Source organism: Podarcis melisellensis, assembly GCF_964234715.1.
Source record: "Podarcis melisellensis genome assembly, chromosome: 15".
In the NCBI taxonomy this organism is placed as follows: Eukaryota; Metazoa; Chordata; class Lepidosauria; order Squamata; family Lacertidae; genus Podarcis; species Podarcis melisellensis.
Genome location: NC_138532.1, coordinates 22,758,614 through 22,773,642, shown reverse-complemented (window position 1 = coordinate 22,773,642; position 15,029 = coordinate 22,758,614). Strand labels below are relative to the sequence as shown.

Sequence of the window (15,029 nt, the reverse complement as noted above, 5' to 3'; positions counted from 1 at the left end):
CGGAGCTCTTCTGAGGATTACAAACAAACAAAACAAAAAAAATTCCTTCCAGTAGCACCTTAAAGACCAACTAAGTTAGTTCTTGGTATGAGCTTTCGTGTGCATGCACACTTCTTCAGATATCTGTAAGCTGTATATTCAAAGATAGAAAGGAAGCTATCTTAGAAGAGACCCCCGCCGCATGCCTACCTAATTGTTCTGTGCCAGAGCGGAGGTGCCTTTTCTAAGGCAACACAATGGCAACACATTAAGCATCATCTAAAAACAAAAACAAATAAATGTTCTCTTCCCCTATTGTTTCTCTGACACGTACGTTTATGTGAATTTTAAATTGGTTGAAACTCACACTATAAACATCAACTATAAAAGGAAACAGACCCAAAAAGTGGCATGCAGCGTGATCCTAGTGCCTGCCTACTAGGAAGCAAGCCCCACACCGTTCAATGGGATCCATTCCCACATTAAAGGTGCATGAGAGTGAAGGAGATATACAGTCTGTGTGAGAGAGACGGGGAAGGGGAGATCTCTCAGGTCAAGAGGCTGGGAGAAGAGAGGGATGCTCCCAGGTGAGAGCTGGGATGGTAAAATATATTTGTGAGAGAGGACCTTTTATTATTCTGTCTCTTCTTTATCTTTTCCTTTCCTTTCTTTTTTTATTACCGTATTGGCCTGAATATAAGCTGCACCTGATTATAAGCTACGTCTTTAAAATTCAATGAGAGGGGGAGACGAAAAAAAGGCGATACCCGAACATAAGCTCCTCCCTTAAAATTCCACAGGCACTCACACCCATTCCGTTTTACCGTATGTCTGTTTCAGCAGAGATATCATAAAAGCCAATTTTTGTAAGGTCATGAATTTAAGCCGCACTTTAACTTTTCACGGTCAGAATTTGGAGGGTGGGGTGAGGCTTATATACAGGCCAATACGGTATTCTTTGTGTAAATTAGCTTGTCTTTTATTGTATTGTGGAAAGTGTTAATAAAATTTTATTTTTTAAAAAGAAAAAAAGGTGCATGGGAGTGCAGCCATTGTTATGAAAAGCAGCAAAGGGTTTGAAACATTTCTTCAAACCTTCTCTTTGGATTGCAGCCATCCCTTACAGTGGGGATAAGGGATATGTGGCACATGATCTGATTCCATGCTGGGGAAGAGGGATGAACCCGTAGGGAAAGAAGGCCAGGAGAAATGGAGGAAGAAGGCTGAAATGGAGGGAGGGAATAATGGAAGAAATTTGGGGCAGGGGGATCCCGCAAGTTCAGACTTGCTGCAAGAGCAACCTGTCCTTCCCTGAGGCAGGGAAGAAGGTGGAGAGAAAAAGGGAGGGAATGAGAAAGGAAAGGAGTGATGCCCCCCCCCCCACTTTTGAATCTGCCCACAACTGGTTTAAACCCCACCCACCAGCAACATGCGGCCCCCAGCAGATTATTCCTGCGATAATGCGGCCCTTGACAGCAAAAGGATTTCCCTCCCACATGTTAATACCTTTATGGGGTGCCTTGTCACAAACTGGGCTGCTTGCATCGGCTTGCGGTTAAAGGATACCCAAAGCTGAACGGATGGCTGCTGCGTCCCTAAAAGATGCTGAGAAGAAAAGAGGTTGGGGGGAAGAAATCAAAGTAGTGAGTACCTAATAAATCTTAAGTTTGTTATTGTTTACAAAAGAAGGCTTTAAGACAGTGTTTCCCAAACTTGGGTCTCCAGCTGTTTTTGGACTACAATTCCCATCATCCCTGACCACTGGTCTTGCTAGCTAGGGATGATGGGAGTTGTAGTCCAAAAACAGCTGGAGACCCCAAGTTTGGGAAACACTGCTTTAGGATTTAAGGCAGGCATAGGCAAACTCGGTCCTCCATCATCCCTAGCTAACAGGACCAGTGGTCAGGGATGATGGAAGGTGTAGTCCCAAAACATTTGGAGGGCCAAGTTTGCCTGTGCCTGATTTAAGTTCTTGTACAAATAAACAAAGGCACACAACGAAGGCACAGCTTCCCACAATGACCAGCTGCCCATTCCCAAGTTAAAGTTTTGTGCTTTGCCATTCCCAAGTTAAAGGAAAGCACATTTTGGTGACAGTTCCCAAGACGAAGATAGATTCAGCAATGGAATAAAATGGCAAGGGAAGTCATAGGCTTTCTTTGCTGAATGGTGTTACCCATTTCCAACCCTTTACTTCTTGGAAAGTGCTACTTACTTGCTCACCTATGGCAAACCTAAAATAAGTCAGATGACCAGACAAGGGAGCCATTGTAAACTGGAAGAGAGTTGGCTCTTTTGAATCTTTCTCTTTCAGGATTTCAGCGTCACAAAGCAAAGGACGTATGAAAGCAATGACCTCCATCCCAACCCATGTTTCTATTCTACTGCTGTTCGGCTTCCGGCAAAAATTACATTATTCAGCTTGCTCTCCACTGTGGCGGAATTTTACATATTTAATTACATTGTTTAATCACATTATTAATTATGATCCTGTTGTCTTACTCCACACCATTCATTTCAATGCAAAGGAAAGGCAATGCAAATCGAAGGTGGGTGGGACATTCACATTAGCATTTGCAGACTTGAGACAAATGAGCAAACATTCACCATGTCTGCCACCACTGGGATTCTCCAATATCCCTAGCTACAAGTAACTAATGTAGACACATCTGGATTGAAGCATTAGCAGGGGGAAAGGAACCATGTTGGGTTGTATCTAGCCAAGTTATTTTTACATGTATGCACACACCACAGTTTTCTGGGTTTTATTATTATTATTTTTAATTGCCCTCTTCCCTAGGAGTCTGCCAGGAACCACTTTCCCTCGCCAAACTCGCTGTGACCCAAACCCACAATGGGATGGATTACATGACAATGGTTCTGGGATTCCCATCTATGCCAACATTCACATAGTTGGTGGATCAAGCCATTAAGTGGCGTTGCAATGTTTTAACTAGCCCATAAAGCTAAAGGTAAAGGGACCCCTGACCATTAGGTCCAGTCGTGGCCAACTCTGGGGTTGCGGCGCTCATCTCCCTTTATTGGCCGAGGGAGCCAGCATACAGCTTCTGGGTCATGTGGCCAGCATGACTGAGCCGCTTCTGGCGAACCAGAGCAGCGCACGGAAACGCCATTTACCCTCCCGCCGGAGCGGTACCTATTTATCTACTTGCACTTTGACGTGCTTTCGAACTGCTAGAGTGGCAGGAGCAGGGACCGAGCAACGGGATCTCACCCCGCCACGGGGATTCGAACTGCCAACCTTCTGATCGGCAAGTCCTAGGCTTTGTGGTTTAACCCACAGCACCACCCGCGTCCCTAACTAGCCCACAGGGCTGCACTTTTAACTGGCTTAAGAGTGGGGCGGAAGTGAGGGGAAAAGAGATTTTCATAATTTTGTACCATGGCCCATATATGAAGTTGCCCTGTGTCAATTCAAACCATACAGCTCAGGGGTGGGGGAGCCTGTGACTCTCAATGTGATGTTGGACTCCACGGGCCTCATTCTGCCTGACCAACTTTTCCTCGATAGTACTGCAAAAGCTCTTCTTCTCCCATGATACCCTGCCCATCCATTCCCCTCTCCCATTCCCACCTACATATGCCTATTACTTACAGGCATCTAAACTTCGCCTTCCCAGAGCCTCCGTGTTTCACACTGACCTAGATCTGCCTAAAGTACTAAAATCAAATAGAAGCAGGCTGGCATTTTTTTACCCTGTTGTTGAATCCTGCATGCTCCTGAACCACAAACTCCAGCTCATTCTGCTATTTCTGGTCTCTCTCCCTACAAAGAGGTCAGGGCAGTGAATGTGCTCCCTGTTTTATCCTCACGACGGCCCTGTGAGGTAGGTTAGAAGCTCACCAAGCATGATTAGGGGCTGAGGCGTGGATTTGAAAAACAAGCCCCAGTCCAGCTTGCTAACCGTTATACAGTGGTACCTCGGGTTAAGAACTTAATTCGTTCTGGAGGTCTGTTCCTAACCTGAAACTGTTCTTAACATGAGGTACCACTTTAGCTAATGGGGCCTCCTGCTGCCACTGCGCCGCCACCACGCGATTTCTGTTCTCATCCTGAAGCAAAGTTCTTAACCTGAGGTACTATTTCTGGGTTAGCGGAGTCTGTAACCTGAAGCGTCTGTAACCTGAGGTACCACTGTACCCACACTGACTCTCACACAAGAGAATTGCAACTACATAATGTGCATTTTCTGGTCATAAAATGTGGCAGGCACAGGAGGAAGAGAGGCTTTTAACCCAAAAATTCTGGGTTCCCTGTTTAAAACAGTCATCAACGGTAATGTCTTACTGAGTTAAATTTTGCATTTGGACCAAGATGCGCATTCATGGGGAACTTGACACCCTCCAGATATTGGACTCCAACTCCCATCAGCCCCAGCTAGGTGACCAATCCTCCAGGATGATGGGAGTTGTAGTCTGACAACATCTGGAGGACCAAAGATTCCCTCTCTGTGGTCTATATTGACAAACCTCTGGTTATTTTAATTTTCCCTAAACAGAAAAGTATTGCAGCACATACAGGCTGCCTGCCAGACCCCCCATGAAGGGATAATAAATTTGGATCACAAACAAAAGTCAAAGGAGACTCTGATGCTTTCCTTTGAGGCTCACAGCATGTTCCCCTCCTCTTCTTCTGTAGCTAACGCAGAAAGGTTTTTGGAGCATTGTTTTGGGACAGTGGTGGATGCTCAAAAATCTGGCTCTGCTTCCTTGACATCTATGCACTTTGCTGCTTTATAAATTTGGGTTGTGCTTTTCTTTTAAGCTGCTCCCTCGACAGCAGGGACAGGAAACTTGAGGGCCACATTCCTTTCTGGGCAATCCTCCGAGGGCCACTTGCCAGTAGTGGGCATGCCCAAAGGAATAAGTGGGTGGAGCAACAACCCTTCTCTACCATTCATTCAGGGAAGAAAGAGGCATGATCTGGCTAAGCAGAAACATTTGTTGGGTGAAAGAGGAGCAGGGTTTGCATGGCCTGGGAAGATTGCCAGGGGCCAAACAGAGAGGCTTTGAGGGCCGTGTTCAGAGTTCCAGGCCTGAGATTCCCCACTCCTGCTCTATAGATCGTCAACTTGATGCTCCTTACCACAGATTTTGTTGCAAACAGATACTTTTCCCTGAGCTGGAAGTCTTCAACCTCTTCGAGCAGAATCTCTTTGTTTTCTCTGGTTTGAAAGAAGTCAGTGCTGCGGAGGATTGTGGAGGCCCGGGTAGGCTCATGCCGCTCGATGTAAACTGTGTAGGGTTTGTCATATGGTTCAACACCCCTTGTCAGAAAAAGAAAAGAAAAGAAACCATCTTTTCTATGTATACCATTATTGTTGCATTACCTTTATATCCCCACCTTTTTGTCTGTTCTAAAACTACTGCTCGTCATTTTCACTACTCTACCTAATGGGCAATAGGTGCCATCTTCTCCTAGACAGTTTGGTGCAACCTGCAGTGGCCTTTGAAAAGCTCCGCTGCTCAAAATTTCATCGTTTACGTTTCTAATCCGCAGGTCTATGAAACACCAGACAGCGTGCAGCCTGACAGGTGTTTAGACCTGATCAGTAATCTGTTTGGGAGAAAGACCTGTATAATAAACACTTCTAAATACAGTGGTAACTCTGGTTATGAACGCTTCAGGTTACGAGCTCCGCTAACCCGGAAGTAGCTCCTCCTGGTTGCGAACTTTGCCCCAGGATACGAACAGAAATTGCACACCGGAGGCGCACGCACAGCGAGAGGCCCCATTAGCGCAAGCGTGCCTCAGGATAAGAACGGTCTCAGCTTAAGAACAGGCCTCTGGAATGAATTAAGTTCGTAACCAGAGGTACCACTGTACAGTTCCTAGCCCTCACTGGTGCAGAAAATAAAAAAAAAACTCACATTGCCTTGGTTTCAGATTTCAAAAATGCCAAGAAACACAATGGCTGCACCTCCAAAGTGAAAGCCAAGCATTGCTGCTCATTGACTTTTCTCCTGTAGTCAAGACTTAGTGCATAAGAACAGCACAGCTGCATCAGAACAAAAGCCCCTACTCTCCCATTATTGTGTTTCCAATAGTGATCAGCCAGATGCCTCTAGGAAATTCATAAACCAGGCACAAAAGCAACCTCATGCACACCTGAAAGAAACATTTAGAGTACTCCTGCCCCTGATGATCCATGCAAGGAACTTTTTATTTTTTCTAAGGAAGGAGACTATTAAAGATACGATGCACACACTCCACCTTCATCCTGGAGTAGCAGAGCCCAGGATTCAAGCCCCTTGCTCAGAAAGAGGTGTAGATGACATTGCAATGGGTGGGGAGGAAGAAGAGGCTCCCGAGAAGCCTGCAAAGAATTCCACAACTTACCAGGAAAACGATTTCACATGCTCCTGAATCATTATCCACGTCTGCCCAAAATCATCCGACTTCCAGAGCTGCAAGAAATTAGAACATGGAGAAATATGTTTGGATTCTGGTGGACCAGCCAAACACAGATAGCCGGGGAATGCGTGGATCAGGGTGGGTCCCGGATGCTGTGCATTAAACTGTCTCAGGCTGCCAAAGGCTGGTGCTGAGAGAAAGAAATATGGGATGATGGGTTCAGGAAGGAGTTAAAAGTGCAAAAGATTTGCTGCACCTTATACTTGGCTAGGGGATTGGCGGCCACAGCCGTGTTCGCCCCACACAGTGGTTAAGAAAACACTATCCCCTCATCCATCCAATGAACCACTCTGGTTCAAATTATAATAAGCCTGCAAAGTCCTGAGCACCACAAACCAAGCCCAGTACAGTCGCAACTTACGCAGGGCTTCAGTTCCAAGGGTTCTATATATACATGAAAATCAGGGCTACCCAAATCCTTGGAGCTGCCCCGCAGGTAGCAAGTGGGGAAGGGGGAGAAAATCACCTGTGCTCCCAGAGCTCCTTGCCCAGGTTGCAAGCCGGAGTGCTTGAAGCCCTTTTTAGGCAGAGGGCCTTCTCGGTAGTGGCACCCACCCTGTGGAATGCCCTTCCACCAGATGTCAAAGAAAACAACTACCAGACTTTTAGACGACATCTGAAGGCAGCCCTCTTTAGGGAAACTTTTAATGTTTGAGGCATTGTTGTATTTTAATATTGTGTTGGAAGCCACCCAGAGTGGCTGGGGAAACCCAGCCAGATGGGCGGGATATACACAATAAATTATTATTATTATTATTATTATTATTATTATTATTATTATTATTCCAGATAACCTGGCAGGGGGAAAAGGCCTTGCTTGAGAGGCAAGACCCTCTCAGTGTGACGACTCTGGAAGGTCGGGGATGATTGTGGGAACTCTGGTGGCCCCGTGAAATCTCACGAAAGCTTTGCAGAGCCATCCTGCTCTTTTAACCCCAAGCGGATCTGGTGCAGAAAGAGCTTATGAGCAATTTCACCCTGCCAGTGAGTAGCGAGCGCCATGGCTGCTGAGATCAGGGAGAGCTGATGTCGGTGGAAAGGGAGGAACACAATGAGAGGAGAGCTCGCCGGCAAGGGAAAGGACCAGGGAGAGGTTGCAAGCGATGCTTCCTTCTGTTGCTGGGAGATATTTCTCCTCCCTTTTTTCTTTTCAAGGGCGAGAAGTGTCGCTCTGGCTAACCGAGTCAAAGCGAGAAATCGTCTCTGAGCTTTGACCACCAACCCCAGGGCGCTAACCGCCTTTCAGTTATGGTGAAGGAAACATCCAAACATTGAAAGCGGGAGCGGGGAAGCAAAACCACCCAAATGTGACCACACAAGACAAACACTGCTGTTCCTGCCAAGTACCAGGGCAGCGGAGCTAGGCTGTCTGGCGTCCCTCCACCTCCCAGGCTCCTGCCCATTTCGAGAGCTGGGCGTGAGAACAATGCAGAGCAGGCCTGAAGAGGAACAAAGGCAGGCTTCTTGCTGGGAAGTGGGAATCGTTGGCCTAATTTCTTCCTTCACCAGGCTCTGAACACAGCATGGTTGAGAAGAGCAGGGTTGCAGAAGGCCTCTTTTCCATAGAACTGAGAAGCTGTCAGACCACTGGCCTATCCAGCTCATTTTGGTATACACTGACTGGCAGCAGATCTCCAGAGTTTCAGGCAGGGGATACACCCCACCCCCAACAACAGGAGGTGTCAGGAGCTGAACCTGGAGCCTTCTACATGTAAAGCAGATGCTCTACCAGACATAGTGCCTGCCAGATGTTGTTGGACTCCAACTGCCACTACGCAACACGGCCGAGGATCAGGGATGGTGGGAGATGCAGCTCAAAATATCTAGACGGTACCAAGTTAAAATCACGGAATTGCAGAGCTGGAAGGGACCTCAAGGATCATCTAGTCCAACTCCCTGCAATGCAGGATCTTTTGCTCCTCGTGGGATGCATTTTAACCTGTATTTTAAATTGGGGTTTTTTCCTATTATGTTTTTGCTGTAATTTTACTGTAGCCGCCCTGAGCCCAGCCCTGGCCAGGGAGGGCGGGGTATAAATAAAATTATTATTATTATGGTTATTATTATTATTATTATTATTATTATTATTATCATCATCATCATCATCAGAGTTTTTAGGGGTTTTTGAATGTTTTATGTAGTTTTGTAGTAGTTTTATGTAGTTTTGTAGTAGTTTTATGTAGTTTTTCAATTTCATTGTTCTGCATTGGACAATGACAATAAAGATATCGTATATCATATATTATTATTATTATTATTATTACTGTAGTGGGGATTGGGGTTGCTTGTGCGTAAATTCCAAACTGCTCCGAGCTGGCTACGTGGCTGGACCTTTTCCCGGTTTGACAGCCCTAAAAACGCGACTGTCTCAATCACTGGCAGAATCCGTCAGTGGGCATTTCCTAAACTTCCTCAAACGTAAGAATTCCTTAACAGATAATCTCCTCCTCGCTTCTCTGCGCGGAAGCCTTCTGCGCAGAGTGGGTGTGCCAAGGGGTGGTCCTGCACTTTCCTCACTGACTTCACTGGAAGAGTCTCGGAGCCTCCCCTCCAAAGTACTCTCAGCCCCTCCTTTCTTCCTGGTGTCACCTTGGTTTCCTTCCCCAGAGGAAGCTCTCTCTCTCTCCTTGCTGGTTCCATCTCTGGCATCTTTAGGGAGCCTTGGCGCTCCACTTGGCTTCGATGTCAGTTCCCTGACAATTATTTTTAAGCTCAAACCCACAACCCTAAGATTAAGAGTCTCATGCTCTAAAAGAGCTGGGTTCTGAACGGGGGTTAACAATCCAAAACACAAAAGACAGACAAATGATCAAGAACATAAGACGAGCCCTGCTGGATCAGGCCAATGCTGTGTCTAGGCCAGTATCCTGGCTCACAGTGGCCAAGCAGATGCCTATAGGAAGCCCACAAGCAAGAACTTAGTGCAACAGCAGCATTCACCCCACCTGCAATTCCCAATAACTAGCATTCAGAAGTCTTACTGCCTCTGACTATGGAGAAAGGGCATAGCCATCCTGCCTAGTAGCCACTGATATCTGTATCCTCTGTGAATTCGTCCAGTTTCTCTTTTAAAGCCATCCAAGTTGGTGGCCGTCATTGCATCCAGTGGGAGGGAGTCCCACAGTTTAACTGCACTCTGCGTCATCACCGAGGCACCTTCCCACACAGAGCATCTCATTCACAGGACACACACTCCCCACGCACAGAAAGAAAAGAAGAAATTGGGAGCCTTAGGCATGTGTATCAGTCAGTGATCTACTTGCCTGCTTGTTGGGATGGGTCTTGTCAAATCCCATGATGAGGTTTGGGAGCCGGCTGTGCAAAAGCAGATCTGCCGCTTTGAACGGAATTGAGAAGCCCTGGATGGTGTTGCAGAAGTCCGTGGTAAGCCAGAGGTACTGAGTGAAGGCATCAACGAAGATGTACTGTGAAAGGAAAAGGAGGAAGGGGTAGGACAAAAAAATCAGTGGGTCTTCAAAAATCAGCACGCAGATCTTGGCAGAATTGTTTGGATGTGAAAGTTGCATACACACACAACAAAAAAACTGTATGCCACTTTTTGTTACATTTTCACCAGTTTCTGTAGCCAGAATCCCTCACTGATGCAATAAATTATATTTTAAAACAGTGGTTCCAAATAAAAACATTAAAAAATCATCCACTGCCTTCTTGGTTCTACAATCATCCCCAGTGCCCCCTACCCTATTCAAAGCATTATTCAGAACAGCAGTTTGCACAACCCACTAAAGAAGATAATAGCACGACAAAATTCAAAACGTGCAGTTTAGACCTTCCCTTAGGATCGGATGGCTGGGGGACGGGGGGTGGGGGACGGACAGGTTATGGAGTTAAATGCTAGACTAGGCCTCCGTCCTTCAGTGGTGGAGGTGACAAGCCTGGCGACTTCATTTCTGCAAGGCACCCATCAGCTTGGCTTGCAAAGCTAGTTTAGGATTCACATCTGGCACAGAAGACAACTGTACTGCCTTCGCTTTTAGTGAGAGAATTTTTTTAAAAAAAAGACGGAAGACTTTTGTTTTCTATTCTGCCCTCTTCCATCTCCCCTCCGCAAAATAAGAAGCGACTCAGTCAGTTTTCTTGATCAAACGCAATCTGTAATCCTCAGGAGACAAATATTTTCCCTCGGCTACACGAACCCGTTTGCTGTTAGGTAAACAGCTGTTTGGTTGCAGCGATTTCTACTGTTCTGCCCGAGCATGGCACACACTTAGACGCTACATCACTGACCAAAACGGCGAAGTGAAGACTTCACAGAGGTCAAAACAAGGAGCTGGGGGGGGGGGGAGTTTAATTGACATTTTCTACGCAAACCGAGAAGCTCATCCAAGGATGGAACTAGACATTACAAAACAAACCTCACAGCTGCTGCCAAAAATGGAAACCGCAAGTACAGCTTCTCCTTCCATAACATCTACTTATCATAACAGGGCCACATGGCCTCAAAGGCAGGCTTCTAGGGGCCGTGTGCCTGGGGTGGGTGGGGCCAGAGGAAAAATGGGTGGAGCAACGGATGTGTCTCTTGCCTTTACCACATTCACACCACACATTCAACACACTACAGGCATGGCTTTCTCCCAAAGGATTCTGGGAGCTGTCGACTGTTCATGGTGCTCAGAGTTGTAAGGAGACCCCTTATCCTCTCACAGTGCTACAAGTTCCCAGAGTGCCCTGGGAAGAAGGACTGTCAAACCACATTGAGCACCGCTCAGGAGATCCCCCAGTTAGGTGGGATCAACCATGTAACCAGCCCAGAAAAGAGAAAAAAGCAAAGATCAAAACGGCACAGGGGAGAGAAAGAGCCAAATACTTGCATTAGATCTTTTTCAGGGAAAAAAAAATGTGGAACCTGCCCTAGTTTCAACCCCAAAATATTTAGAACACCCTTATTTAAATCTACGGGGTGTGCAGTTGAAATCCTTTGTTTACACATTCAAACGATTTCTAATTTCCTACCCTCTTGTTGTCGGCTGGGCTGTGGTAGAATTGAGCAATCACTGCTTGGCTGCTGTTCCCCGGGCCAAAATTGAATTTCTCCGATATCTTTTTAAAGGTTTTCCCGTAGTCGTAAGAAATATAAACCTGGCAAGGAAAGATGCTAATGTTACAAACCGCACACACACACACAAAAACCGTTCCACCCCATCAAATCATGTGGTTCTTTTAAAAAAATAAATTAAAAACCCAAGGAATTTGAGAATTATTTTTCTTTACCAAGACGAGAGGAAGGAGCGGCTATAGCATTGCACTGGGGGCTTCCTGGTGCAGAGCTATGGCGGCTGCCTCCTTGTATTACAAATGGAGTCAACTGAGTGTCCTCAGGCTTGCTCCGGAAACAGGACAGACTATTGCAGCTGCTCACCCTTAGCTACAACAAATGGAAGAGGGAGTAGGGAAGTGAGTTTGCAAATCAGGGAACAGGCTACCATACAACAACAATCACTTGTTCCTGAAGGGCCATAGTTCACTGGTAGTGAGTATCTGCTTTGCATGCAGGTTCCAAATTCGATCCCCAGAATTTCTGGGTATGGCTGGGAACAATTCCCTGTCTGGAACCCTAGACAGCACCAAGCTAGATGGACCAGCTCAACAGACCAGCTTCCTCATTGTTCTTAAACAGTATTATTTTTGTCATATTTATACAGAGCCATTAAGCCATGGCAACTTACACAGAATAATGTAAGTGAACAAAAGGCAGGTCTCTGCCCTTGTGGAGCTTTCCAGCAACAGAGAAGGTGAGGGCAAATGTCATGTCTCTGGAACCTTTACTATTTGTTATACTGAGCTGATAAATCATAATTACTCTGAAATTTGACCTTCTGGTTTCGTTAAAGATTTCCGACTCCTCCCGGCCCACTCCCAGCTCCAAAACAAATGGTGTCGTGCAATCTATAGGGATGGTTCCTATAAAGAGGTCCTCTCCCCATTAAAGGTAAAGGGACCCCTGACCATGAGGTCCAGTCGTGGCCGACTCTGGGGTTGCGGCGCTCATCTCGCTTTATTGGCCGGGGGAGCCGGCATACAGCTTCCGGGTAATGTGGCCAGCATGACTAAGCTGCTTCTGGCGAACCAGAGCAGCGCATGGAAACGCTGTTTACCTTCCTGCCAGAGCGGTACCTATTTATCTACTTGCACTTTGACGTGCTTTCAAACTGCTAGGTTGCATTAAAATTAAAAGTATGCATTAAAATTACCAATAAGAGTCAGAACTTAAGAGCAATGACCCCAGAGTGAAGGGATCACAATATAAATTAAATCCATAGTTTAAAGGATATGCTATAAAATAAAATTACACGTAAAAATACATGTCAGCTTTACGTAACTGGCTATACTTGCCTACATGAAGAAGATTTTAGCAGGGTGCCAAAAACAGTACAAAACAGAAATTAGGCACTAGTTGGAAACTGATTTGAGGGCTGAAGCATTAATCCATGCTAAGTAACTAACTGTGTCGATGTTTGGTTATCTGTGTTATTTTCCTCCTTAAACTTATTTTTAAAAAAACAACAAACACACAGAGAGACATAATTACTTACATCACTTAACTTGGGGCCTAGGAAGGCTAAGCTATCACGGGCCAAAGCGACGATGACGTTGCTCTTCTCTCCAGCCCAGTGAACGACCATCTGGTTGTGGGAATCATTCAGGCTAACCTGGGGAAGCAGAAGAAAGAAAGAAAGAAAGAAAGGAAGGAAGGAAGGAAGGAAGGAAGGAAGGAAGGAAGGAAGGAAGGGTCTTGTTAAAAGAATGTCCAGTGTGAGTTTCGTCACATTACAGCTGCAGTCAGACTGCATTTTATCCCATTTTCATGACGTTTCCTTACCTGTTCTTCACATTTTATGTGATCTTTCGCCTGATGTGAAAGCCACTTCCAGAAATCTGGAGGAATCTAGCAAAAGTTTGGCGCTCGGTTTTGTTTTGTTTTGGGGGGGGGGGGAGGGAATCTGTTTGCAACCTTATTAATACTGAAAATCTCTGGAGGCTGACATAATTTGAGGCAACATACCGACATACAGTTCTTTCCTACCCTTGAAATTTCAGCACAATCTGCCAGTGTATTGATCAAAAAGCTATACAGTGGTACCTCTGGTTACGTACTTAATTTGTTCCGGAGGTCCGTTCTTAACCTGAAACTGTTCTTAGCCTGAAGCACCACTTTACCTAATGGGGCTTCCTGCTGCTGCTGCGCCGCCGCTGCACAATTTCTGTTCTCATCCTGAAGCAAAGTTCTTAACCCGAGGTACTATTTCTGGGTTAGCGGAGTCTGTAACCTGAAGCGTCTGTAACCTGAAGCGTATGTAACCCGAGGTACCACTGTAATTCATAATCATAATCCTCACTAGCAAACAGGTTTAGGGGTTACGATTTCTCTGTAAAAGATTAAAACCAGAACTCTTAATTGAACCCAGAAACAAACTGGGAGTCAGGCAAACTAAAACCAGCATTTGCAAGCAGCAGTTTTGGCTTCCAAACGGTCTTACAGGGCAGCTCCAAGCAGAGGGCATTACAGCAGTCCAACTCGAGGCTAAATCAAGGCATGTACAACAGCGATGAGATCTTTTTTCGCCCAAGAAATTGTGCTGCCTACACTGTTCGTTGAAAAATAATCTGATGCACAAAAGGAGGGCAGGGCGTCATTACCAGGCAATTTCCCCACAAACTTTCTCATTTCCCAGGATTAAAAAAGAAAACAGAATAACTTGCCACTTCCCTGCTCTATTATCACTTCACTTCCTCAGGTCCTTGGCTCCTGGCCATCCCTTTCCCACTATTTATTCATCAAGGCATCTGCATCAGGAGACAGGGATTGTCTCCCACGAGGCAACTGCAAACCTGTTTGTTACATCATGTGGAAGGTGATGCTAAGAGAAGGCACTCTCGAGACAATGGGCTGCAATCGACGAGCTCACTTCCCCTGAAGGACCGCGCATTTCCAACCCTGCTTTTGCTAGAAGGCTTCCACTTAACGATTTAATTCCTTTTTCATTAAAAACCCGCAGCTGAACCACCTACGCTCTTCAGAAGTGGTACCGAGCAGAGCTCAAGTATTAATGCATGTTAAACACTCCAAACATTATGAACGATATCAAAGCCAAAAACCTCTTTTCAAGGAAGAGCTGGGCTGCCGCTCAACGGTTGTGAGAACAAGCCCATAGGGGATGCTCTTGCCTCTCTGGGTTACGTCAAGACAAGCAAACCTCGCTGAGGGTCTTTTGATGCTCGGCCTTGATCTCATCAGAAAGCTTTGCAATCAAGGCATAATGAGAACTGGAGTTCTGGTTCAAGCGGAGCTTTTGAGTTCCGAGCCTTATGACAAATGAAAAAATGAACACATCGCTAGGGCTGGATGGTATCCACCTGAGAGCTCTTTAAAAATACACACACACCTCAAATTAGATATTGCTAATCTTCTCACATAAATACGTAACTTCTCCAAAGATGGGCTGCTGTACCCAAGGTCTGGGAAATGGCCAGTGTAACCATGTTTAAAGGGATCTCTTAGATCCAGGAGAGTAGGATCCAGTACAGTCATACCTAGGGTTAAAGTTGCTTCAGGTTGAGCATTTTCGGGTTGCGCTCCGCGGTGACCCGGAAG

The 15,029-nt window shown here is 45.9% G+C and overlaps 1 protein-coding gene across 2 annotated transcripts in view; it reads right to left on the bottom strand.

Annotated features, from left to right (window-relative positions):
• SORL1 (sortilin related receptor 1) overlaps window positions 1-15,029 on the bottom strand; it is a 108,921-nt gene that overhangs the window by 68,126 nt on the left and 25,766 nt on the right. For both annotated transcript variants that reach the window (XM_081889721.1, XM_081889720.1), the window contains exons 2-7: window positions 12,970-13,086; window positions 11,390-11,515; window positions 9,679-9,840; window positions 6,341-6,408; window positions 5,087-5,267; window positions 1,486-1,584 (exon numbers count right to left, since the gene is read on the bottom strand). In XM_081889721.1, the coding sequence (XP_081745847.1) occupies window positions 1,486-1,584; window positions 5,087-5,267; window positions 6,341-6,408; window positions 9,679-9,840; window positions 11,390-11,515; window positions 12,970-13,059 (726 nt within the window). In that variant the 5' untranslated portion in view covers window positions 13,060-13,086. The remainder of the gene's footprint in view (window positions 1-1,485; window positions 1,585-5,086; window positions 5,268-6,340; window positions 6,409-9,678; window positions 9,841-11,389; window positions 11,516-12,969; window positions 13,087-15,029) is intronic.